General features: G+C 44.6%; 1 protein-coding gene across 1 annotated transcript in view; it reads left to right on the forward strand.

Annotated features, from left to right (window-relative positions):
• LOC128305101 (kinesin-like protein CG14535) overlaps window positions 1-19,020 on the forward strand; it is an 87,940-nt gene extending 68,920 nt beyond the window's left edge. The window contains exons 6-13 of the mRNA XM_053042402.1: window positions 1,810-1,903; window positions 3,885-4,091; window positions 14,614-14,808; window positions 14,891-15,111; window positions 15,190-15,562; window positions 15,657-16,971; window positions 17,050-17,154; window positions 17,273-19,020. Coding sequence (XP_052898362.1) covers window positions 1,810-1,903; window positions 3,885-4,091; window positions 14,614-14,808; window positions 14,891-15,111; window positions 15,190-15,562; window positions 15,657-16,971; window positions 17,050-17,154; window positions 17,273-18,068 — 3,306 coding nt within the window. The 3' untranslated portion in view covers window positions 18,069-19,020. The remainder of the gene's footprint in view (window positions 1-1,809; window positions 1,904-3,884; window positions 4,092-14,613; window positions 14,809-14,890; window positions 15,112-15,189; window positions 15,563-15,656; window positions 16,972-17,049; window positions 17,155-17,272) is intronic.
• Window positions 19,021-25,983: the final 6,963 nt, after the last annotated feature.

Raw genomic sequence — 25,983 nt, forward strand, 5'->3', positions numbered from 1 at the left:
TTTAGCCTGCCGCTAACACCATGTACACAAGTGTGGCACTGTTTACGCGGCAACATCCAACACAGCTTGTTCTCTTCCAGCTCATTTGCGTTCCACTTTCCGCAACACGCACTCTACCTTCCTCCCGTGGTCTTACCACCGCTTAACGATATTCAATCAAGTCATCCGACCCAACAGGATGTGCCTGCGAATATGTCCATGACCACATCACCGGTTTACTTACGGTGCATAATTGATGTGCCCACTGATCACACCTCGGCAAAGTTAATGGGCTGTAAACTGCACGAGCCCGGGAAACTGGTTCAACATCTACCCTTGCCCGTGTGCGAATTCGAACAAACTTTCCCCCTTTTTCGGTTGTATTTGGGAACTTGGAAGGCTAGAACCTTTTTTTTTTCATTGAATGGGAGAGGCAGAATAAAACGACCCCTCACAAACTGACCGAAGGCGTCTGCTGGGCGGGGCAAGTCGTACGAATTTGAGATATTATTTAAAGCGTAATCGAGTGCGGGCCATAAAATATTCGTTCCATGTTTGGAACTCGGGCACACACTGCTGCTGTTACCGTCCATTAACGCTGTCAAAACAATTCAACTTGTGCATCGATTCCTTTGGGTGGATGGTTTCACATCAGTAATGGGGCCGGGATTTAGGTTTCCAGTACAGCAGCGGAACATTTCGGTCATATCGGTAAATTTCTCAAAGTGCTGTAAGCGAAAAGTCGTGTTTTGATTTCGTTTTATTGCATTAAGAAACCATACTTGAAATGGGGCGTCTTTACATTGTTTCAAACCATAAAATATCAAATGTGAGTTAAGACTGTGTCATGGTAGTTACTTTCTAGTTTGAAAAAAAGTTAAAAAGCATTTCAGGCATGAGAATTGCATTACTTTAGGCGCAGTTTTGTAACAAGGTAGACAAGTGGTAGAATTTAATAAAACATTAAATGATGAAACGCACTTGTACACTGAAAAACAAAATTATTAAAAATTAATAAAACCACCAACGGTCAACTAATTCGCAATTTGAATAAAATAAATTGACCAATACAGTCATGTATTGTGCGCCTACATGTATGCTATGTAAAAATGACGGTGCATGAAATTTCAAGCTGAGCTATATTAGTATTTTACCATAAGTTAAATAATTCCACAAAATGTCCAACTCTTTACACGTTATCTATTTCACAGTAGCATCGTCTCCGTACCTTGTTATCAGTTCAATTTCCCCATTTTAAAAAATACCATCAAGCTAAGCGTAAGCTTCCTTAGTAAAGTAGACAATCACCTTCATTCCTTCCGTTTACGGTAACAACGTTCAGCACCATATCGTCGTTACCATCTGCCAGACGCTCGGAACGATACTACCGCCATCATCTTTATCATCCTCACCCAAGCCATGGCACGAAATATGATAATAACGGCCAAGGTGACAAAAAGTTGGCTAATGAAAAACGTGATCTTAATACAAAATCATCCCGAGGCGCTAGGCGCTAGGCGGGTCTGCCCGTGCCCGTAAAACCAGCACCATCGACCGATGTTGATGCCGGGAATCGATGTAACGGTGTTAATTTAACGAAGGAAAGCAGGTGTCGGTGCAAACTTTTCTTCCGATTGCACCGAGATGGCGTGGGGGTAGGGAATATTGAACACTTTCAGCGCAGTTTGGGCATTAGTAATATTTCAGGGATTAAAGTGAAAGCTATAATCCGGCCGATTTCTGATAGCGCTGATGCACCGGACCGAAGCACAGACAGACGTATTACATTGCTTTTAACCATCATCTCTTCTCTCCTGTCTCCACTTACAGCAAGACATCTGCGGGACGGCACTGTCAGAGGTGATACCGGCCGTACTGGAAGGATCAGACGGATGTCTTCTATCGCTAGGATACCCGGGTGCAGGTGTGTTTAATGTGCATTTAAATAGAACTCTTTCATGCGTAGTTTTTTTTTTTTATTTTGAGTTGCTTTCTCTTCCACTAAAGAGTAGTATTTTACAGTTAAAACGTCCTCTTCGCCCACGATCAGTCATCACAACTTGACTGTGCTAACAAACCAATGTAAAGAGACGTCGATAATCCTCCCGTACGACCGTTTACCTTTCGACCGAAACTACTTAAAACTTGTCTGAACTGTGGACGTGTAAACGGCTTAACAATTTCATAACAAAGTAATGCAACATCTGCTGCACCAATCCATTCACAAGAAGACGTTTCCTTTTGGCTGGGAGCGTTCTGTGTCAAGATTGTCCATTGAGCGTGCATCCAGGTGCATCGTTGTCGTGCACAGCTCAAATCTTCACCACGCACAAGATGCACGGTTAGACAAGCCAAGCAACAACGACAAAAAAAAACCCTTCCTTTTGCTGCAATAGAAGGCATACGAGTGCTTCTGCTTCAACTGCGTCACTGTTGACACTTTGCGCAATGGTGTCCCTCTCTCGCTCTCCCCCCCTCCCCCCTCTGTGCATGCTGTTATGGTTATACCTTTACCACTCGCCAAACAATTTGTCCCATTCCTTACGCTCGCTGTGTTAGACCCGGATTGTACCAAAGTGGACAAAGTTTAATCGCAAAGTTTCGTCAAACGTCCGCCAGCCACCCCACCCACCAAAGACCCTGTGTTTCTTCGAACCGGACCACAAACGACCCTTTTGCACCCTAAAGGCAATCGAAAACGGTACCGCCCGTGTGCGGCGGTGTATGCAACATGCAAAAAACCTTTTCCACCAAAGTTTGCACACGCCACGTTCCCGCAAGGCGTTCCCGTTTTGTGCGACAGTTTTTTTTTCTCCCCGCCTGCTTGTTTCTCTTTTTTAATTCGGAAGTTTTGTCACAGCTGCCGTTACACTTGTACTTCTAGCGCGACAGGCGCGGGCGAAAAAGTATTTCCCCTTTTGGCGTTCGTATGCGCTCGGCTCGATGGAGGCGCATGGTGGGTGGTGAAAATTTATTCCACTTTCACTGCAAGATAAATCGCTTGCAGCATCTCATACCGATGATACGGCGTGAAAGCGCTATGTGTGAGTGCGCTGCGTTGATAGGCGCACGAAACAATATAAAGGAACGGCACAAACCAGCCGGCATAATAACGTGCCTGGCAGGACAGGAGTAGGCTAAATTTAAAAGGGATGTCAATATCTAGCTGCCGGCAGTGGTCGGGGAAGTAAAAAAGAATGTACATCGCCCGATAGATCGATGTTCAAACGTCTAACCTACCGATGGAGAAATGTTGTTTGTCCGTTTTTATTGCATTTGCAAGTTTTTGTTTCGAAAAATGTGTTCAAGTTCGGTTGAATACCGATCCTCCACAAAAGCAGGCCCTACGTTCCCTACGGGCGCACAATTTTGTGTACCGTGTTAGCAATGGGTACTGGGTTTCTGTTTTTGTTTTCGTGAAATCCCATTTGTTCTCACGTTTCCTTAGATTTGTCACCAGACATACCATCCAATTGGCGTTACGCCTCGGGCGCCTAAAGCTTTTTAGTCCTTGCGAAGCATGCTTTTTTTCTTCGTATTTCGAATGAATGTATCTCTTTTGTTATTTCGGTTTTATTTGATATCTCTTTGGTAAAAATGTTTAAAGATTCAAGATAATTTTGTTAAAAAAAAAATGGTGGGCATAACCTTGTAGAAATACTGTATTATAATAAATCAACTTTAATTTCGTTACGTTTATAAATTTATCTCATTAAAAACTAAATGTTTACACCTTCAAACTAATCTCAGAATCATCAAAGTAACATTCATTTGACATCTGAGAGAATTATGCATAAATTTCACAGCGCCATCTGTGAGCAATAGCTTTACATCCCACTAAATACAAATAGCATATCGTACCTATAGTAACCACAATAAATCCATAATCCATTTGCTTGTTGCAGGTCAATCACGCACCATGTTCGGCACGGTGACGTCTCCCCCGGGAGATCTCGGCGCGATACCGTGCGCCATCTCGTGGCTGTACAAGGGTATTAATGAGAAACGTCAAAAATCGGGCGCCCGCTTTTCCGTGCGTGTCAGTGCACTCGGCGTGAACGCCACGAAACCGGGCTCATCCTCGCGGGATCTGCTAGCCGGACATGCGACAGGTAATTAATCACTTATTCCACCCGGAAGGGACCCCCTTATCGTGTGAGTCCTTCTGCTCACATCACACTCCCAAACAATGGACCTAACACGCTGCAGCTAGAAACGTGGAATACGGGATGAAGTTGAAAGCTTGCAGATCGGGGCTTATTCCCTTTCGATGTGTCAACTTCTGCACGTAAAAAACTCCCATCAACTCAGGGACGGTGGGTAGAGTTTTGCATGCACGTAGCTCATCCACTAAAGCTATTTTTCATATTTGTCGACACGTGCTTCATCAAACAGACTGTGAATCTCCTGTATGAAGTGTAGCAAAAAAAAATATCCCACAACACACACCGGATCATGCTGACCTCTGCCCACCCAGTGCAAACAGTTGCATACTTGTTTTACATTTATTATCGCCTCCCCGTACAAATTGCTCGTAATAATCGTCCTTTTGATGGATAATTTATTCATCGATGATTTGTGGCAGAGATGGGTAGCAGTGTCGCTGACAGGTTTGTCATAATAAAATTCACTTGCATCCATCGGGCATCCGGGGGAAGGATGACACAACCGTTGTAGCTGTCCAATCATGCAGCTTTTAATGGAGCTTCTGGGAGTTTATCAATAACGTACCACAGTTTGCGCTGTAATCCTCTTATGCACATGTGACCCAGCGTCATCAAAAGCCAATCAAGATAATAAACGATGGGTAAAGCTACACAACCCTGCTGACGGGTCGGTTATTGAACAAGCTTTTTGGACAGATAAAACATCCGCCGTACAATCTTGACCACGGGCATGCCTCATCAAGTGCATCGTAAACAGCACTCCAGAGAATAAAGTGAACTATTTCTTCCGACTTTCTCCACCTGTACCGTCCATGGGAAGTCAATAAAAATTGATACAACAAAAAAGCTGCTTCTCTGACCCGGTGTATCGGTGTTCTCAAATGGCAAGGAAGTAAACCCGCGCAGAAACAAACCCCCTTCCTTAGCAGCATGCCAATAACGTATTACATTTCTGTGGCATGTACACAATTTTGCATTTGTCTGAAATGCGACACCGGAATGCACGACAGCTCGGACTAAATCGTTGACAAATTGTTAGCTCTGTGTCTTGCCTTGCCCGCGCCTAGCCTCTCATCGCCCCACAAGCTCGGAGCAACCCCAAAAAAAAAGGGAAAACAAGCTACAATTTCTGTGTACAATGTTCCCTTGTAACCGGAAACTTGCTGCTTGCAATGGACGGAACGGTTCGCCCCCGTCGTCGACGTCGCCAAATGTACGGTGTGCTTGTTTTTGTTTGCAATGTATGTAGTTAAATTTTATATTTCACTACCCTTTTTCGGCTGAAAGAAAAACACTACAACCCGCTGTAAACTGATGCAGCTGATGAGTCGAATGGCTTGGTACCGCTTTACCACTTCGCCACGCCGGTTCTAGGGCCACGCTCGTCAATTTTTGCCACCGCTTCCCTTCCAAAACAAAAACAAAAAAACAACACCGCACCGAAAATGAACATCAAAAATATGACGATCCGACACAATGAACCGGATCCGGATCGGGTAGGTGTTGGCGAATGAAAACAGCTGCACGGGCTTCATGTTTCCCGAGCCAACTGTCACACGCTGGCACCGTGGAGTATCGTTTCGGCAGACGCGAATGTTACCACCACCCGGCCGGTCCGGTTTTTATCTGTGTCGTCACAGTCATGCAGTCAAGAATAACATGTCCCCGTCCCGGCCCCAGCTATCTCCCACGTTGACTGACACCCTTCACGGTACCTGTGTCCTGGGTCGGCGAGACAACAACGTCAACCCGAACGCACGTCCCGATGCTCGATGGGATTGGAAGTAATTGAAGGAAAGTGTATGGCCTCGCACGACATCATCTCGCATCGATAAAACAACGAAACGGAACGGGCAACGGATACGAGGATAGAAACCACCAACCCGGAGTCAACCACTCATTGGATTAGTGGCAACATTCGCTTGTGCCTGTGAGTGCACAAGAAGTGGCTAGATAAAAGTGAATTTTCATGTATCCTGTTAATCATACCGAGGGTTTTCCGGGATTTTACTCTCCCACTTTACCCATTTTCTGTGCCTGAAGGGATAACAACCCCGGGCCCAGTGAGGGCGGGTTTCGGGGATGCTTGGATTTTTGGGGGGGATTTTTTATTCCTGCATCAAGCTCCTGAATTGATGTCGTAGGTGGAAAATATAAACCTTAAAGGTAATACCACATGACCTAGAGAACTAGTATGAGTTTGCTTTTTCTTTCGATCCAATTAAGCTGGATATAGAATATTCTTTAGCAAAAAGAATTTCCATAATCATAAAACCTGGCGATTAAAATATGAATAAGAAATACTTTGCCCAGTGTGAAGTCCTCTTTATCCAAAAGCGAAAAAATACAAAAAAAACCCTTTTGCAATCCAGAGAAAAAAGGGATTACCTTTCTGCGAACATGCCGGAATTTTCCACGAATTACTATTTGCTGAGAAAACGTGTTAGAAAAAGGCTCCGAAAAATGAAAAACTACACTCCGGAAGCTAATGCATACGAGAGTAGTGGGGCAGGAAACAGAAAGAAAACGGCACCTTCAGTCGCAATATGCCCGACCGAAGATTAAAAGTTTTTAATTCCAAAGCCTTGTTTTTCCTGCACCGAACCCGTACCAACCTAAAGCGAGAATCCACTTCAAGCTTGTGTGGTTGTTTGGCGCTTGTCGGACACACGGTCGGTCCCGATGGGGAAAAAGTTTCGTTAGTTTCAATTAGTTTCTTTCTCCCAAGACTAAATACTTTAAGCTGACCGGTGCGCTGCACTGTGCCGGTACGGATGCAGTAAACAGCTTCCAATTTCATACGCTGGTGCTAGCGTAGTTACTACCCACGCTTACAGTCGAATCGCTAAGACTGGACGGTTTTGTAGCTCACCCCGGGGTTGCAGCTCATTAGTGGTGAGCACAATTGAACTGCATGATTTAGTTGTCTGTTTGTGTGCAAATTAAATTTTCCACCCACTTTACGAAACAAACAAGGGCTAGACACCTTTAGTCGATTCGTATTAAAGCATTCTAAAGAGCAAAGATTTATTTGTGTTACATGTGTTATTATGAAAATTGCAGTAATTTTTGTTCTCAATTGCAATAAAATTCGCTAAATTATTCGAGTTTAGTTGATGTAAGAAATACATAATATTTAAACGTGTTTTATTAGTCGTTGTGATATTTTACAACAGATGGTGCTACAATAAATTTAGTAGATAATTTAAACGCTAAATATTTGAAATGTTTAAAATTATTTCTTCTGTATTGGCAAATGTTTAGAAAGTTTTGTAATTTCTTTCTAACTCGAATATTTGATTTTCCCACATTTTCCACAAGGTTCAAGCATTCAAAGTTAGTATTAAGCTTCTATGTATTTCTCTAAGAGTCATGCTTGGAGTTCTTATACATGCGAACATTCTTTAACGCTGATAGATATGGAACTACTTATTTCAAATCGTCCTTCATCCTGCCCTAGTGCAGCTATGATACTTGTACTGATACTTCTTACACGGTATTGAGGTAGGTAAAAGTGAATAAAAACCAGCAGTTTATTTCATTACCATTCCCGTCCATAGTAGGCTGTTTTCTTCGAGTTTTTCCACTCTTCACAAATATTACTTCCAGTTTCGGTACTTAGCTCGGAACAATGAACTTTACGCTAGAAATGATAATCCCTTTTCTATTCATTTATGCAACCTACGGCTACTGGCCGTCGCCTTTGCTTTGCTCCTTTCTCCCACTGTCCTAGTTTTCCTCCTCCCCCTCCCCTAGTTCACCTTGATTATATCCAAACCTTGAGGCACGAACAGTCGATTAGCTTTGCGTCAGTGCTACTGCGATGCAATTTGCCCACGGTTTCTACACTTCCTGCCAAGCGGGTGGTGGTGTTTTCCTTTTGTTTAAACCAAATCCCCAAACCTCGCTGTCCTCCACACGCGATCCACTCCTACAGCTCAAAATATTGAGTCCAGAATTTTCCCCTCGAGGGTGTACGAGAGTGCACGAACAAAACTTCCCAAGAGACGCAGCGGATTACCGGAACTCGGGGCCTTCGTTTGAATGTCTACCTTCGAAAACGGCTCAGAAACACAAACACTCACACCGAAGGCACTCCATCTATTTCCTTTTAATTGCGTCTCAAATGCGTTTCCATTTGCTTTATGCATTCATTGCCTCAGGGACGGAAAGTATTTCCTTTTTTACTGCTTAAATTTTTACTACTTTCCGCCTATTCAAATAAATCCTTTTGGCGAAATATCCTTTTCGTTGCGTTTTTTTTTTTGCGCGACAATGTTGGCAAATTCTAAAGGGAAACCTGAAGAAACCCCCCGGAAAACAGTCAATCATCGGTGCGTTTCCGTGTGCCTACAATGGACTTAAAGATTGGATGGGGTATTATATTTTTTTCTCTCGACCACAAACTCAGGCTAATGTAAGCCGTTGCCCCGAAGGCAGTTGTGTCTTGCGATGGTTGCAAAAACCCGGGACACCAACACCCGATAGCGAAAAACAGATTAAAACTCCATAAAACATTATCCAGCTAATGATGGACTCTTTCACCCACTAACCACACACAAACCACGTTAAATGCCTATCGAGTGGCATAAAGTTTATGAATATCAGTTTTACGATTGTGCCATTTTTACGAGCGCACCATTCGAGTGTACGCATTTTGTCATTTTTGGTCCTTGGTTCCAATGAATTGTGGTCTCTCGCTTTTTTTTTTGTGAGCACTGAGTGCAGTTCAAGCTAATGATCCAATCCAAGTGGAGTCCGTATTTTTATAGCAACGAAAATTATGGTAGCTCATGGTGATTGTTACCGTGCGCGAAGTGAAGTAAACGTTTTACCATCCAGGCATAGATTTTCAGCTTCAAATTCTACTTTTAAAACTTTGTTTATGATGTGCAATGATTTTAACTGTTCGTGCGCAACGCAGAACTTTTATTGGTTTTTTCTTTGTTTTTGTAAAATTTATTTGCCTCCACCCACGGATGGAAGGTTTCATGATTGTTTAATGATGTGGCTTTGAAACCTAAGCCCTTCCATTCTGGCGATTCCGGTTGAGTGACCGCTAATAATTTAAACAGACCAGTTGTGAGTAATTAATAATGTACTCATCGTACTTCACGAATCGCATCCACATCCTTCGAAGTTAGCACTAAAATTGTATTGTAAAGAAAAACTTCCTCGTCCTGGTTACTATTTTACATCGGTGTACATGGAAAAAAAAAATCACCAAAACGCAACCTAATCCTAGTACGGCAGCAATAAACTCTGCAGCACGCATCCGGTTACCAATTTGGTTCGGAGACGGCCGGAACAGTGTACCCAAAGAATTAAAACCCTCGCAGTAAATGATTAAGGGCTTGTACACCAAAACCCCTCACCGGCATCGGAAGCCAATTGTGGAAAATTCGCTACAGAAACTCCCTTCGAAGCCTTCGTAAGCCACCGACGGATAACTTCCATCTCTACTTCTCGCTCCCGCCAGGTGAAGTGCACACACCGATAAAAGAAGAAGAACGGTTTCGCGGTTTGCAAAAGGTAAACGGTTCCTGCCGTGCCGTGCCGTTTTACGTAAAAGCTGAACGGTGAAATGATAATAATAATGAATTCATGAGGATAATAAAATATTATTGCAGTTCGCTTTGTTTCCGCTTTGTTACACGTTCAAGCGAGAGCGTGCGGGTGGGTCGTAAAGTGAATTGAGGAGGTTTGTGTGTGTGTTTTTTGTGTGTGTTAAATATCACAAATGTGATTTTAATTCGTGTTACACGAAATTTCGTGCACCGATTATCGTGCAGTTGAGCATTTTTGATAACAGGGTGCTTTTGCGAGTGAAGTGTTTGTTTGTTCGTGTAATCATATCATTTCAAATGGTCTACTAAAAGCAATACACATTCATTTCAAAAGCGTGTTAGATCAGTTTTGCACTCAACAGTGCACACAGTGCAAGGTGAAATTCAAATCTGCATTCCGCACACAAATCTTTAGAAGCACTGCCACACAAAATCGGCAGCAACGACTAATTTATCTTCGCCCAACCAAATCACCGAAAACAAAGCAACAAAATCGTTGCAAAAATTCCGCTTTCGAACAATCGTTGAGCGTATGTGTGTGTGACGGGAGGAAAATCTCATTTTCACCTCTCTCCCTCCAACGTTAAGATTTTTCACCCGGGGCGGAACGATCGGCGCGATCGGGGGGACGAGATAAATATTTGACAATTATTCGCACCGGACAGCGGTACGTAGATAATTGACATTCCTGCATCCGATGGCGATGATCAGCAGGAGTACGATGATGGTAAAATTCCAATTAAAATCGTTCCACCGGAAGAGCAGTATGTCTTTACCCCGCTTTACCACGGTGCACCTGGTGTATTCGGTGCCGTATGTGGGTGGGTTTAAATTTTGTGTTTTAACATCGGGATTTCTGGAGTTAATTTATGCACATCGTCGTCTTCGCATTAAAAGCAATGTTTTTTCTGGATGAAAAACCATTTTATTTGCACGATCAAACGTTGAAAAACTCGCTTATGAAAAACGATCATTAATATTTCGTAACTATTAAATATTATTCATTAAATTAAATAATAGACATTTAATTGGTAATATTAAAACATATTCTCAGTTATACAAAGTAACATCAAATTGTGAAACGTGGAAGTAAAAATTGAAGCAATTATGATCTTAGTAGCTACTAATTCATTTGTGTACCAAAATTGCATACCTTTAGGCGCTTTAGCTATGTACTGATGTCTACATAACCAAAATATTTTACAATGTAAAAAAAAGTGTTACCAATTGAAAATGTTAAACTTAACTAAGCGTCTAAAGTAAAATCTTATAGTAGTTAATAATTTAATTTTTATTTTATTTATACACGAATTACTTTGAATTCATAGATTTTTGTAAACGTCAAAGCATTATGTCCGCGGTTTGTTAGCACAACAGCCCAATGTGACCAGCATTCTTTACACGCGATTTGAGCACAAAATTACCAGACTCCACTACAAATTCATATCATCCCGAATCTGCACCCGCACCCACTGGACCTGTCATGACCGGCTCAAGTAGGCTTAAACATCAACTGCTCCACCTGCAGCTAACGGGCGGGATTAGCCCATACGCGCATTAGCTCATCAGATAAGCCAGTGTCACACAGCATAGGCATACGAGTCAGTACCATCCCCATCCCATCTTCCCCGTTTTACGCAACCATCCCAGATTAGGGAGTATAAATTAATTGTTTAATAATTCACTAATAGCATCAACATTTATCATTTCCAATGGTCGGTTGGTGGTGCGGTGGGCCTTTACGTCCCATGTGTCCGAAACGTTCGATATCAGTCCAGACGACAATAATCATGTTTCGGGCAGAAAACACCATCCTGCGGCGTTGCATTCGTCCCATTTCCCAAACGGCGATGTCCACCGGTGCAAGTTCCAAAATCGAAAGCGAAGGTTCATTCCGCAGAAAGGGCAACATAATTCCAGCAACGTTCGATGTCCATGTTCGGTACGTTGCGAACATCATGCTGCCACTCTTGGTACAGTGAACCGTAAATAAAGCACTTGACGTGGCGTGTGGTATGCAGACTGTATACCGCCCGCAAATGGCGGCAATCAGGACGCTTGAACAATTATTGTATTTATTTGATTTCATTACTGTTGACATCGGTTTTTCGGGAGCGGACCATTTGCCGGTCCACTCCCCTAGATTCCGCGGGTGGGAGCAACATCAACCACGACAAAACCTGGTCGAACATGATCCCGATCAGGGGGCGCATCGTTCACCGTCGATATCAAAATCGATCGATGCGGAAGAACGACACTCGCGCAAAGGGCGATGAAAGTGTGGTATTTAATTTTCACCAATTACTCGCAAAGGGATATTCTTTTTCACCTGCAAACCGCTTCACAGTAAATATCAATCACCTAACGCTTATTATGCAAAACAACTTGGCCAAGCTCGCTGCAGCTTACCTCGCGATAAATTGGTACACTTCAGCTCATTACCGTAATGATTTGCCCATTATCATTTGTACCCTTGCTTGAATGGTTTCTCCCTTTTCCTTGGAACGTTTTCAAGCACGCCAAACAAACCGGTAATGACCGTTTGTGATAGCATTTAAATTGGCCAAACACACAACCCTCAAACCGTCCCGAAATAGACAAGGTGGAAATTTTTGCGTCACCTCGCTGCATCGCTCAAGAGGTTCACTTTCGGAGCACAGACAAAAAAGGAGAAAAAAAAGGGCTCCCGTTGCACGAAGCGAGACGCGAAAAATCAATCTCAAATCAACTACATCCCTTTTTCTGTGTGATAATTCTGCAAGACGAACGAACCTGCTCCAAAACGGAACGGCAAACGGTTCGCGTTCAATGCGAAACGAACAGAATAAAGATTTATATCTTTTTGATTTGCTAATGGGCCGATCGATGCCGCAGTTGCCGATACGCGGATAATAGACGCTTTTTGATGGTCGATCAATTGAGTCGACAATCGGTTTCATGACCGACCCGGGAAGTGGGAAGGAACAAAAAAAATGCGGACATGGGAGAAAAACGTACCCTATCGTTGGCTATTACTTGTGTCCCTTTGCCGTATCTTTTGCCATCGGAAAACTTCATTTCTGATTGATTTTTAACAACTCCGATTTTGCAACAAAAAAAACGAAGTACCGAACTAGCGAAAAACGATTCAACAACTTAATTTTCCATTATCTGATCAAATTGCTGCAATGCTGCAACTGTCAACCGTTGGTTTAATGGTTTAAGCTAACAAAGTAGAATAATGCAGCGAGACACTGTCCGCTGTCCGCTAGAGCTAGTTACATGTAGGTGACTCAACTATGTTTTCGAAAATTGACTCCTTCCTGCTGCTCGAAAGAAATTGATCACTGCTGCTCGGTCTGCACGATGGTGGGCAGGTTTTGGACTTATTTCCCTTTTGCATCGTCCATACCCACCCATCACCATCATCATCATTGTGACCATCATCATCAATCAAACAAACAAACAGCTCAATCTGCCCAATAGCTTGTCCGGGACCGGGACGACATCCTGCGCAAAAGGATACACATCCGAACAAGAGCAGCGAAGAGAGAAGTAAAAAAAAACCACACACACACACACACCCACCAGGAACCCGGTAGTGGAATGTCTGGAAAATCTGGACCCGTTGTCTAACCTACAATCCAGTGCTGCCTTTCAATCAAATCATTTATAAATGTCCAGTTGTGTTGCCGTGCGGATGGACACAACAACGACAAAAAAGGGAAGTTTCCCCTTTTCGTAAATTGCTCACCCCCCCCTTTCGGACTCGCCATCCCGGGTGCTCCCAGTTGGTTAGCATGACACGAGGACACGAGAAGCACAAGACCCTCGTTAGAACCCTCATAATCGTCAAACGATTTACTCTTGCCCGCCCAATGCTTTTCTGTGTTTCGATCGATCCCTTTTTACTCTTCTATCTAGTATCTAGTATCCCTTTTTTTACTCTTCTCGTTTCGTCAACATCCATTTTTCTATTTCTGCCCCAGATCGGACGTGCGGAATTTTGCCGAACACTGATAGACTGAGAACTAATTCTAAACTCCCACAGCTGGCCTCCCGAGGTTCCTGATGCGGAGGTTGTGTAATTGGTAGCATTGCGAGATGATGGCTCCTACCACTGTCATGGAAACCGTAATTCATCCACTGCCACCTGGATTCGGCCGTGTGGATGTGTTATTTAACGTCCCGGAATGTCCCGTTTGTCGCTAGCAATCGATTTTCGCAACATTTTACTCACCTGCCACCATTGAACAGAGGTGCTTGTTTCCAAAAGAGTCAACCTTTTCTTATATTCCTTTTTCCTTCCCGGGGTGAGCAACCTTTAAAGGACGGGCACAGCTGGGTTTATGGGGAGTTTTGTCAACCCAACGAAATAATCAGAAAGAATAGCCTTCAGGAGTGAGGTGAGGTGCTGGTGTGTGTGTGTTTGGAATTTTGATAAGGTTGATTTTATTTATGGTAAAGATGGTAAAGATGTGACAAAGGGATCGAGGGAGGATACAGGCTGATGGCACAGGTTTTTCCGACGCACCCCTTAAGAGACAAATGTCCTGCACGTGATGATGCTTCTTGCCAAGGAACCGAAGAAAAGAAAGAAAAGGTTTTTTTTCCGCCCCCAATCACACATGTGCTATAATCGATAGTCCTTCCGGAGTTCCAAAGGGAAATAGGAACGAAATGGAACCACCCTAATATTCTGGGCCGCATATGCAGTTTTTCGGCAATTTGGGAAACGAAAACAAGTTTCAATTTCGTCATAAATCGATTACGAAAAAAGTTCGTTCCGTTTATCAAAATTAAAGCGATAAGAGAAAGGAAAGGAAACAATCGGTTCGCTTTTGTGATTTTCCAAAAAAAAAAAAACGATTTATTAAGCAAATCCTTTTTTCCCCCGCCTGCTTTACCCCTTTTTCCCACAGAATCGGATGACTCCCCCGGGATGTATTTGAGGGGCGATTTTCTTGGCCGACCGACGGAATTGCGGGCGCCCACAGCGGAACGGGCGGCACTCTTTCTCGATCTGGCCCTATCGGGACGATCGCAGTGCAATTTCGAGCCGGCCTTAATCTACACGCTGCACGTCTACCAGTACAGCTTATCGGGAAAGCGAGGCGGTAAGTATCGATGAGAAATGGCAGGACATTGCCTCGGAAGATTACTTTAATTCGATTCGTTGTTCGAATGTCCAACGTACAGTGGAAGGAGGAAGAAGCCGTCTGCATCTAATCGATCTCGGTGGCTGTGCGAACCGCAACGGAGGTCTACCACTGTCCGGAATCGGAAACGTTCTCTTGGCAATACTGAGTGGCCAAAAGCATCCCCCAAACAGGGACCATCCGCTGACACCTATACTACGAGACTGCCTTGCACCGATCACCTGCCATGTGGCTGTGGTGGCCCATGTAGCTCACACACAGGTAAATTCAGCTAGCTGGATGCTGAATGCCCCTGCAAAAGACTTAACCACCGGACTCTATCTCTCCCCCAACAAACAGACACATACGGACACGCTCACGACCATTCAGCTTGCCTCACGCATCCATCGGATGCGACGAAGACTACGGCCACGGAACCACCTGCTAGGAGACAAAGGACTGAACAGTGGATCCACCGGACATCAGTCGGGTGGATCGTCCGAGGGACCGGATCCTTCCAGCTCGGACTTTTCGCAGGACACCGTCATCTACATGGGACCGTGCGACGATCCAACGGACGGGGAGCATCCTCCCGTGTATCTTCCCAGCCTCAACTCGGGCGACAATCGGTGCGCCATGAACAAGGCACTCAAGGGTTCGGTGGCGGAAAAGGGACCCTGTACGGCGACACCTTCACCGAAGAAGAAAGCGTCTGCGGCAAATGCTTCCAAAGGTAGGTTGCGATAGTTTAACATTTTCAGTACTTCATCACGAAGGTAGTTATCGACACACTGTACGTTGATGTATTTACTCCCCAAATAAAACAGCTCAAACAACGAGTGCTCCCGTCGCGAGTAACGCTGCCACCGTAGTTCCTGGACGTACCGATAGTCTTAAGCGCAACCAGCACCCGTACGCTCACCAGCAGGTTCCAGGCGCGGACCTCGTCTCGAACGCCATTCAAATAGCGTCCCAGCATGCCTCGCCCAAAGTGATAGCGGGAGCCTTTAAGCATGTGTCTGGCGTCAGTAAAGGCTCCAACATCCCAACGCCAAAGGGTTCGCCCATGAGACGTCCGAATGCGGGTCCGCCGGTCACTACCGTCGGTACGTCGGCCAACCATGGGCCAGCTCGCGAAAGCCCATCGCGACAAATCAGCGAAGAGAAGTGGATCGATGGTCCGCGAGTGTCCAAATCGAAGGTGCACGAAGCGCGCCATCTGCTGCGGGAGATCAATCACGTCAAGAAGTGTGAAACGTGGGTCGATGGTCCCCGGACACAGGGCGCACAACCGCATGCGACTCACTCGCAGCTACCTTCGGCGGCGGCGGCTGCGGCCGCAGCTGCCAACATTGCCGGTGGGTATGGGTTTATGGATACGCACAAGAAGAACATGATCCGCCAGTGGGTCGAAAACCAATCCATCCAGCTGCTGCAGCAGTCCATGTCGGCCAACAACTCACCGATGCACACAAAACACCACACCACCTACAGTCTGCCAAAGTTTAAACCGAGCCGATCGGATGAGGATGGGTTCCTGACGCTCGAGCTCGATCGCGGTGCCGGTGATGAGCTGGTGAATCCGATCGCAATGCGAGGTTTCACCGCGGCCACTACCATCGCTGCCAACAGCTCCGAAAGTCACGTGCGCACAGGACTGAAGCAGGGCTACAGTCTGGATGCGGAACAGATGTCAGTGCCAACGTTGTCCAACACAGCCACCCAACCCGCGTTTCATCACCACCCGCAGCAGAGTCAACCGCTGTACGCTTCCGTCACTGCTGCGTCTAAGATGTCGAATGTAGCGAGTTCGCTTCACGACAACCACTCGGAACGATCGCGGACAACGTCGCAAGCGAGTGACAGGGCGTCGCACACGCAGCAGCAGCAGCAGCAAACGGATGGGACCACCCAGGAGGAAGAGGACCAAGACAGTGGACCGTCGGAGGTTCCTCCAGCCTTACCGCTGATGGATCCGCTAGGTTCGCGGGAAATCTCACACGAAAGCATCCACATGCTGTGTTCCAGGCATGCCTCCAGAGATGACGCGATGAGTGTGCACAGTCACAACAGCCACAACATCGGCATGATGGACTGTGGGCTGCAGGTGACGGAGGACGAAATTGCCAAGGCAATGCATGGGTAAGTGACGTTGGTCATTCGAACGCCGTTGGAAGGGTTTTTGACGAGAATTTTTTGTTGTGCCGTGATCTCCCACAGAGAACATCCGCTCAGCGCCTTGAGTCATGGAGAGCTGTCCATCGTTTCGAGCTTCAATGTTGGTGGAGATGTCTTTAGTGATTGTGTTATCGGCGATAACATGAGGTAAGAAATTCGATCATCAGTTTAACTTTATAAATAGAGTGTCGCTACCTGTTCAATACGATAGATTGTGTGAAGAGTTTATAACTCTGCCTCACTAACGCCCTCACTAATTTCTCAGGAGCCAATTCGACCAACTTGCGCGACTACGCGAAATCTTCACCTCCCAGCTAGCGATGGCTGAGGTGACTCCTTCCTTCCGGCTTGGCGATACCAACAGCGTGTACAGTGAGCCTGCCTACCGGTTCAATGCTGGTCCGGGGAGTGTCTGCAGCGAACCGGCCTACCGTCCACCGAGTCCACGCTGCCGTGACTGCCGGCAGTCGATGACCATGTCCCGCACACCAAGCCAAAGCTCGCTGCCGAGTCTGACGGGGATCGTGGCGATTGCGGGCATGGAGCAGTACGCTTCGCTACGCCATCCGGACGGTGCTTCCGACCCAAACTTACCAAAGTTGGAGAAAAGTACGGACGATCTGCTGATGGAATCGGAAGAACCCCACACGCACATCCGCGAGAACCCTCTCGCCGAGCTGCTGTGCCAGAGTGAGGACGATGATGGTCAGCTCAAGGGACCAACTTCGAGCCTTCTCCCTCCACAGAATCTTCCCACCCTTCCGCTGCTACCTCTCTCTACGCCGGAAGCGTACGACAGTGGCCATGACTCGACACCCCGTACGTCCAAGCATTCAGGCATCTCGAGACGTGCCGAAAGTGGGTACCACAGCGTGGGCACTGTACGTGACAGCGATGAGTCGAGCTTCGGATCGGCGGCATCCAGGGCGCACCAGAAGTCGGCCGGTGGGGCTAGCGGGAAGAAGCGCAACCGGGCGGACAACAAATCGCTCTGCCACTGGTTACGGAACCCGTTCAACTGCACGTACCCGGACACGGAGGGGGAAATCAGTGACTTCTAGAACGCGACGGCTTCGCTGAACGTTCGATGTGCTTTAGCTAATTTTATCCGTTTTATCGCCGTGACGCCGCGCATGGCTGCTATCGGTGTCGTCGGGTTTGTTTTTGATGTGTATTTGTGAAGCCTGCATTCAGAATCGCCTAACTGCTGACAATAAGAGGAAGTTACTTAAAATCGATCGCTTCATCATGCAACGCTGAACGGAACGTGCGTCCAAGAACTGGGTTGGTTTCGAACGCACAGACCCTGCTGGTGCTTCATATTGGGTACAATGAGCCTATTGCTGTCTATTGGGGTTATTTAACTATTTAATTCTACATTTGGTTGGTATCTTTCCTCTTCGTCTTGTCTCTCTATTTCTCTCTCTATTTATCCCTCTCTTTCTCTTTTTCCACTATGTCAGCAAATGAGAAAATTAATCCTAACCGTTACGCTATGCTTCTGTCACTGTTGGATAATTGTACTGTTATCGAAATGTTATCAACCTATCATTTAACGCCCAAATATGTTACAGAGGCTCTCATTACGATCGGCTATCGGCTAATGCTTCCTAATCTCTCTAATCCTACAGCTATAGTTATGACACAAACATTGTACAGACTGGTTTTTAACATGATTATTAAAATCGGATTTAAAACTCAAACATGCAGGGTGTCCCCTGCGTACCCGCACTTCGGAACAATCTTTTTAATTTGATTCTTGCGCCATTTGCGCCAGCTACCATTTGCCAAAATTTGTCGAGCAAAATGACACTGCCAAACCGCGAAATGCCGCTTGCATGGAGCTAATTACGTTCGCAAATTAAGCCTCTGTATCTGCCTCGACTAAGTGGGCAATTGAACTGATTTGTGCGATAATTATCTCCCTCCGTGCATTGGAAACCGGCACTCGGTTAGTTATGTTGGCATCCGTACGGCATGGGCTTTGTTACAAATACACGTGTAAAAACAAAACAACGGAAATGCAAAACTCGTTTATGCATTATCTGTTAGTAAATCATTCCGAAGAATGACGGACTAAAAAAGGAAACATAGAGAGAGACACAGAGAGAGAGAGAGAGAGAGAGAGAGTTTGTGTTTAAGGGTCGTTGTTCGCAAGTGATCGAACAATTGTGGCAATTATGTATGCTATAATCACCATGGTAATGTGCACGGTTTTAAAATCCGATTTGTGTTCGCGCGTTCTGAAGTAGCGAAATAAAATAAATACACGCTAAAATCAATAATACATGCATAACAAAGAGAAAAAGAGAGACACGATAGAGACAGAGGAAGAGAAAAACAAGCAAAAGAAGAGATAAAAGTGAACTACATTACACTTTCGCGATATGCATCCAACCAAACAACCTGTCATGGCGAATAAGTAAACACTACACTAAACTTGGTTTATAATCCTGGAGTTGAATTCTTCAGCATGTTGAGAGTATTTGTTACTATTAGCGAAAAAACGACACCCCATGAATTCTAACTTAACACTTCTGTTCTTATGATTTGTATACCAAGCTATAACCAGCGCTTGCAAACAGCTGTGACAGGAGCTGTCAAATGAAGTTAGTGGAAAATAAATCAATAAACCGCTATTTCAATCTCTCAAATTGGCATCTCATTTTATCATTAAATTAAAACAAAAAACTCGATAGTGTAATGAACTGAAAACCTTTTTAAAATGCCAACGAAAAAGAAATAGTAGAAGAAACAGTGTAAAGCTCCACTCAGCCCGATCCATTGTGTATATTACAGGATACTCGAGTGGTTTGTCCGGTTCCAAATACAGGTACAGAGTTTTAGAACATTTTTACAACAGGAACGAATGGGAAAGACCGTTAGATGTCGTCTTTTTAACCCTGCCCCAACACATCTCAAAATGGCGCTCGAAAGCGCTCGTAGGCTGCTTTGATTTCAAGGCTTTTGCTAACTATCACCAAATTCATCACGACTCATCTAAAACGAAGGCGAAGGCACTCGCGTGCTCATGGACAAGCGACACACAACTCAGCTGGAACCGATCATATTATTGTAATTATTGCGAAAGCTATTGTACGAAAATGTTATTGTATAATCTTTTACTACTGCTTTTATGAATACTCGGAAAGCGAAAAAAAAAATCCGGTGAGGAATAATCTACAGAAAATAGAAAATAATTTTATAAAAACATCGCTGTGCAGTGAGCTTCTTACTTTGGACGAAAAGGAGAAAGGAAAAGTTAAACGGTAAGGTAAGTACAATCGTTTAAAGTTCGCCATTGATGCAAGTATGAAGCAAATGAGGTGCACTTTTCGTCTGCATGCACACAGATAAGCACTCAAATCCCTGATTGAGCTTTTATCCCGTCCTGATACGAGCGAACACTCGATGCCTTCCACCTTCTTCATTTCAAGCCCCATTAACGTCATTAACGATGCACGTGATTTTCCGCCCTTTCACTATCACTCTTCCATCGTTTACAGAAAGTTCATCAACATCCCCAATCGTGGCCGATAGTAATTCCGTTCCAGCAACGGCAAACCACCTGCTCTCAGGCAGTTTTCCCACCGCTTTCGCTGCCAGCTTCGATTTAACCTGGAAAAAAAGGCAGCCGTAAAAACTTTTCCCTGCCATTCCACCTGCCAATGGAAATTCCGGTTGGTTTCCTTTAGCTTCCTTTTTCCTCTTTTTTTTTTGCTTAAAATGCATACAAACGCCAAGGAACGGGTGAGTGGTAAACCAAAGCAGTCAGGGCCATCCTCCGCCATCCTGGCAGTCAACCGTAAAAGGTCGCCGTAGGGCCTTTGCCCAAAACCGAGGGCAAAACAACAGAAAAACATAGTACCAACCAACAAATACCGAAACAAAGCGCTAGAAAGGGTAACACGGTTTTATTAACAATTTCATTCCAACAAAACATTCCTCAAGACGTTCAAACATTCCGCCGTTCCTCGAAACCTTACCCCATCTCCAACGGGGTTGACCTAGATTTGTGAAGTTATCAAAGTGCGTTGACTTTTCCCGCTGCTCTGCAGCTTCTTGTTCGCATCAATATGGCTCTGTGTGTATGTGTGTACGTTTTTTGCTCTTTCCGGACACCTTTTTAGGTGTGGTGTAAGTGAAGGTGTACGACGATGACGGAAGCTACGAATCAGGGAGGGATGTAATTATGACGGAATTAAATGTTAAGCTCCCACCCACGCCTGCATGCTGGGACCGGAACAGGGCACAGGACTATTGTGTGCGTGTTTGGTCAGGATGAAATGAATCCTTTTCCCAAGATGTTCACCATAGCAATAAGCGGCAAAATAGGTTCTTTTGGATGGAGGAGGTTGGAGACACAGGAAATGTGGGTTTAAGTTTCTTAAAATAACAATTTGTTTAAATTACTCAAAGTAAGGTAAGTAACTCCAGTAAGGCAGTAATTAGTGCCGTGTTTAATGAAAGTGGGTTGCTTTGATGATCTACTGTTGGGTTGCTATGCAGGTACAGGGAAGCCTGCAGGGTTGCGAGGAAGCATCCCTCATGGAATGCTTTGATTCCCAAAAGATGATACTAATATTTTTCTGCCTTATGTTAATTCTTTCGTGGAGACACGTGACTAAAGTATTACTCATTAAGTATTTCAAAACCCAAACGACTAGACCCAAATGATGAACCGCAATCATATACACTACCGGTGGAGCTCCCTTAAGATCGTTCATATAGCATATTGCACAATGTACACCCCAACAACACGCGCATTCCATGTTCAAATCTCGACTTGACCGAGTGCCACTCCATACACGACGGCGTATTTGACTTTTCAACTGTGGATTCAGTGTTCAAGTCATAGATAATCCTCCCAACCTTTTACATGTATGCAGCAGAATAACGGTTGCAGAGAAACCCCAAACAAGCAGAGCTCCCTGATGACTCATTTCCGTATCGTAAAGAGAGAAGCGGAGGGGACGGTCAGTAACGTAGCGTGGTACATATAATAAATAGATAGGTGTGTAATATATATATTGCCTAAAGGGACAACTGTACTAACTGTCGGTTTCCAAAATCCAGGGAAATGAGTAATGAACACACTTTATGGCCATTACAATCGAGTTGAGAAACGTTAGCTTTAAGGTCATGCAGAAGAGCAGAACACATACAACAGGCTCGTGTTGTTCTACCAGCCATAATAAACTATCAATACCTGTTCCACTCCCATCTATCTCTCTCGCTTTCACCCCAAACCAAACACGATCCTAAATGTTAAGGTTACTAAATGACCAAGAAATATGCTCATTCCCCTGCCCCCACTCGCCCCCAAAATCCCAATCCACCCCAGGTCACCTGTTATTACGTTTTATTGTCATCCTATTCAACAACAAACAGACAAAAAAAGGAACACATGAAGGCTGCCTCCATCTCCCACCGACCATATTGTTACGAAATGAAGCGACCGGTTTCCGGATTTTAGCCTCCAGGCTGTACAGGATAAAGTTATACCAGCATAATGCGAATGCTAATAATCATAATAGTAATGGTTTTATGTTCCGGGTACTCCGTCTGTCGAGGGCTGCGCTCTTCTGCTGCTGCCGAAATTGCATTGCTTACGGTTAGGAAAACTTTCAAAACTCCCTCAGGATTTTTTCGGGGAGTAAACGGATCCAGCATCCGGCTGGAGCAGCACAGAACAATGGAACGGGATGGGATGGAATGGGATGAAATGGTTGTTTGTTTAGTCTTATCCTGTGATGCTGGCATTTGATGATTGCTCATACTATGGTATATTTGGAAATGAACACAAAATTCTCTTTGGTAATATAACTCTCTTAAACGTTATGAGTAACTTCTTGGCGTCGATTTACGTACCAAATTTCTCACAAACTTCTCTGAACAGCTCCAGCTTCCGTTCGCCAGTGCTTTTTAGTGCTCCATTACCATAAACCTCCCTCGACTGGGATCGATAGCTAAAGCGTATTTCCACCCCCAACGACAACGGAAACCAATCTTTTGCCCGCCCGAAAGCAATTAAAGCTCCTGTCGCAAGTTCTTCCTGTCCGGAAAAGCTTACCCACTTGCATTCCCTGCGTCCATACGTTTGGAGCGCAGCGCCATATAATCAAATAGGATCTAATTTCGCAAACGTTATTTCACTCACATTAGTTGTGATCAATGTGGCGAGGATAGTAATTAAGAGAAACTTTCTTTCCCTTCTGTTTTACGCTCGCTTCCGTTTTTTCCGGTGGCTCGCTTTCTTTGACACAGCTGCTACGACTACGACGCGATACTGTGGGTCCTCTCATACCGTGCCGATTCCGAAAGAAATCGATTCCCCCGCCGTAGTGGCTAGTCATGAAAGATAAATGATGGCACTGGCAGAGGAAAACTGAACCGAACCGATTGTCCAATAGAGATGCGATCGATTGACACACGGATTGCTTACAGATTCAACATTTAGCTAGCCCTTTTTTCTTGCTTTGTCGTCACACTGGACACACTCTTCCCTGCACGATGGCATGGCTGTGAGTCATGTCATCAAGATTGATCTCGATTGAAATTAGATTACCGGAAAGAATGTGATTACGATAATAGGTCCTCTCGATTGTGTCTGCTGCTATCTCGCTAGTGTTTTATTGGGTCAACCGTGATTGGAGCATGTTTATACCCACACCCGGAACTAGGGGCATATGGGGATATATTGGTTTGCTTTCTTCGGTGTATGATTGGATTAACAGTGATGGCAATGTTTGGGAAATGCGTTTCATGCTTCAGGGCACAATAGAATGCAGAATGTATGAAGAAAGAGTAAAGCTGGATATGGTTGAACTTGAAGCTGAAGGTAGAATCCTTTAAAATTGGTCCTTTGTCTGAAACCTTGTTATAAATCTCGCTATTTCTATCATGCTAAAAGTTTTCGTTTCATGGATTCATTGTGTACTACCAAATTTCCAAAAACGCCTAAATGTATGCAATTTACATTTCATAATCGCATCGTTTGTTATCTACATAATCCTTTGGTTAAATCGCTTCGTTTTCAATTACTTAACTAAGAGATATATAATTCGAAAAATTATTTTACATTCGTTCCATTTCCATTGAAAACCATCATCACACACACATTAACACTAAGTGGACAGCTGTTAAGTAGCGTGCCATAAAATCCTTCCCTCAACGGTACTCTACCAACCATTCTAAGGCACATCTTGCTACCATTAGCAGTGTAGAACATAACCCTGGAACCTATAAAATTAAAATAGATTCCTCCTTCTTATCGCCACGCTTTATTTATGCTTTCAGCAGCTATTAAACGCAACGCTCTCCAGCGGTCGCCACAGCTAATCCGTGCCAGATTTACGCTACGCGCCCGAACATCCGGCAACCGATTGTCGCAAACGAATCATTCTCCATCCACCGGGAAGCGACAGTTGGCATCTCTGGGCATCGCTACCTTCGTTTGTGCAGAGGAAAAGCTAAAACAACACACCACACCACACTTTCCTCGCCCCAAAACATTGGAACGTTCCGTGCCGTAAGGACGTAATGAAACGTTTAACCATTTCCGATACATACCACCGATAAAAGGGACATGGTTCGGTGAATGAAGGTTTGAAGATGTTTTTATTGCGTCCAATCCCGTTGTCCCCTTGCAAAAAAGCAAAAAAAGCGATCCCGGCACAACAGCACCACCACCAACCGGATACCGTGAATTAAAAGTGCTCCTAAGGTAATTCTACGGAAATGACTGTGGTAAACAATGGCGTAAACCGATCTTCTGCCCCGGCACGCTGTACACATGCGAATTACGACATTCGCAGCTAAACAAGACCATTTCACCACACGAGCGAATTGTCACGGTGCAAATGGTACGGAAATAAAATCCTAGCGGAATCACATTAAAAACAAGCATCGTTAAGTTGCTGAACTGTTGCCCTGGTTTCGTCCCATGCCGTAGTGATTGTTCCCTTAGTTTTTGTGCTCCTTCGTGTCTGTCTGATCCCTTCCCTTTAGGTAGCACGTTACATGATGCTGCGTTGTCCAAAATCTGGACAGTTTCGCAACATCACCCCGTGAGCTCGAGGCGTACCGTGCAACATCCAATCGTTATCTCGAGTGGACCAACGACCATCTCTTCCGAAGTCGTTCCGATTTCGGCTGTCTAAAGGACTAAATCGTAAGCTTTCGCTACACCAAGCCCGGATAGTCTTATCCCGCGTTTTTGCTCTCTACCACTAGGGCCAGGGACTGGCAGGGCATGGGTTCGAAAGACAAAAAGGATTACGTTTGGATTTGGTTTGTCACGTTCCGGTCACAGCCGGCAAATCTCGATCTCGCACACGGGTCAAAGTGCTTGCCCGGATTCCAATCGCAAACAGTTTCACAACGCTTTGGTCAACGATTTCTTATCCGGTACGGTTTGTTTGCGTTACCGAAAAGGACAAGAGTTTTCCGGCGGATCAGTTTGCTTTTGTTTTTTATGCGTACGGTTCGTAACAGCACGTTGACATGTTTTTTTTTGTGTTAAAAGTTGGATAATGCAGCTATTCAGAGGTCACTGTTAATAATGTTATTAATTTACTATTTCCTATACTGTTCCAATGTGTCTGATCAATTTATTTATATTCTACACTGAAATTCCACTCACCGCACTTCGCACCAATATTAAAATAATAAATTAAACGTTTATTTTCATTACCTTACATCACCTGCAAAAAATGTAGCAAGTTCATTGCTAAATCTACCATCGACTTTTAAGGAACATGACCGACTGTTTTCGCATCACCGATCAACAGCATATTTTCAAACACACAACAGACAAACCATACCCATACCGCAGTGTTTGTGTGATAAGAAATCGGCTGACCGTGTTGGCGTGATAAGACGCCGGCTATATATACATTCGCTCGAAACTAAGCTCGTTTATTAGTGACGGTTCAACATTTGATAGGTGGAGAGTTCACACGTTACATCAGTAAA

Source organism: Anopheles moucheti, chromosome 3 (assembly GCF_943734755.1).
Source record: "Anopheles moucheti chromosome 3, idAnoMoucSN_F20_07, whole genome shotgun sequence".
NCBI lineage: Eukaryota > Metazoa > Arthropoda > Insecta > Diptera > Culicidae > Anopheles > Anopheles moucheti.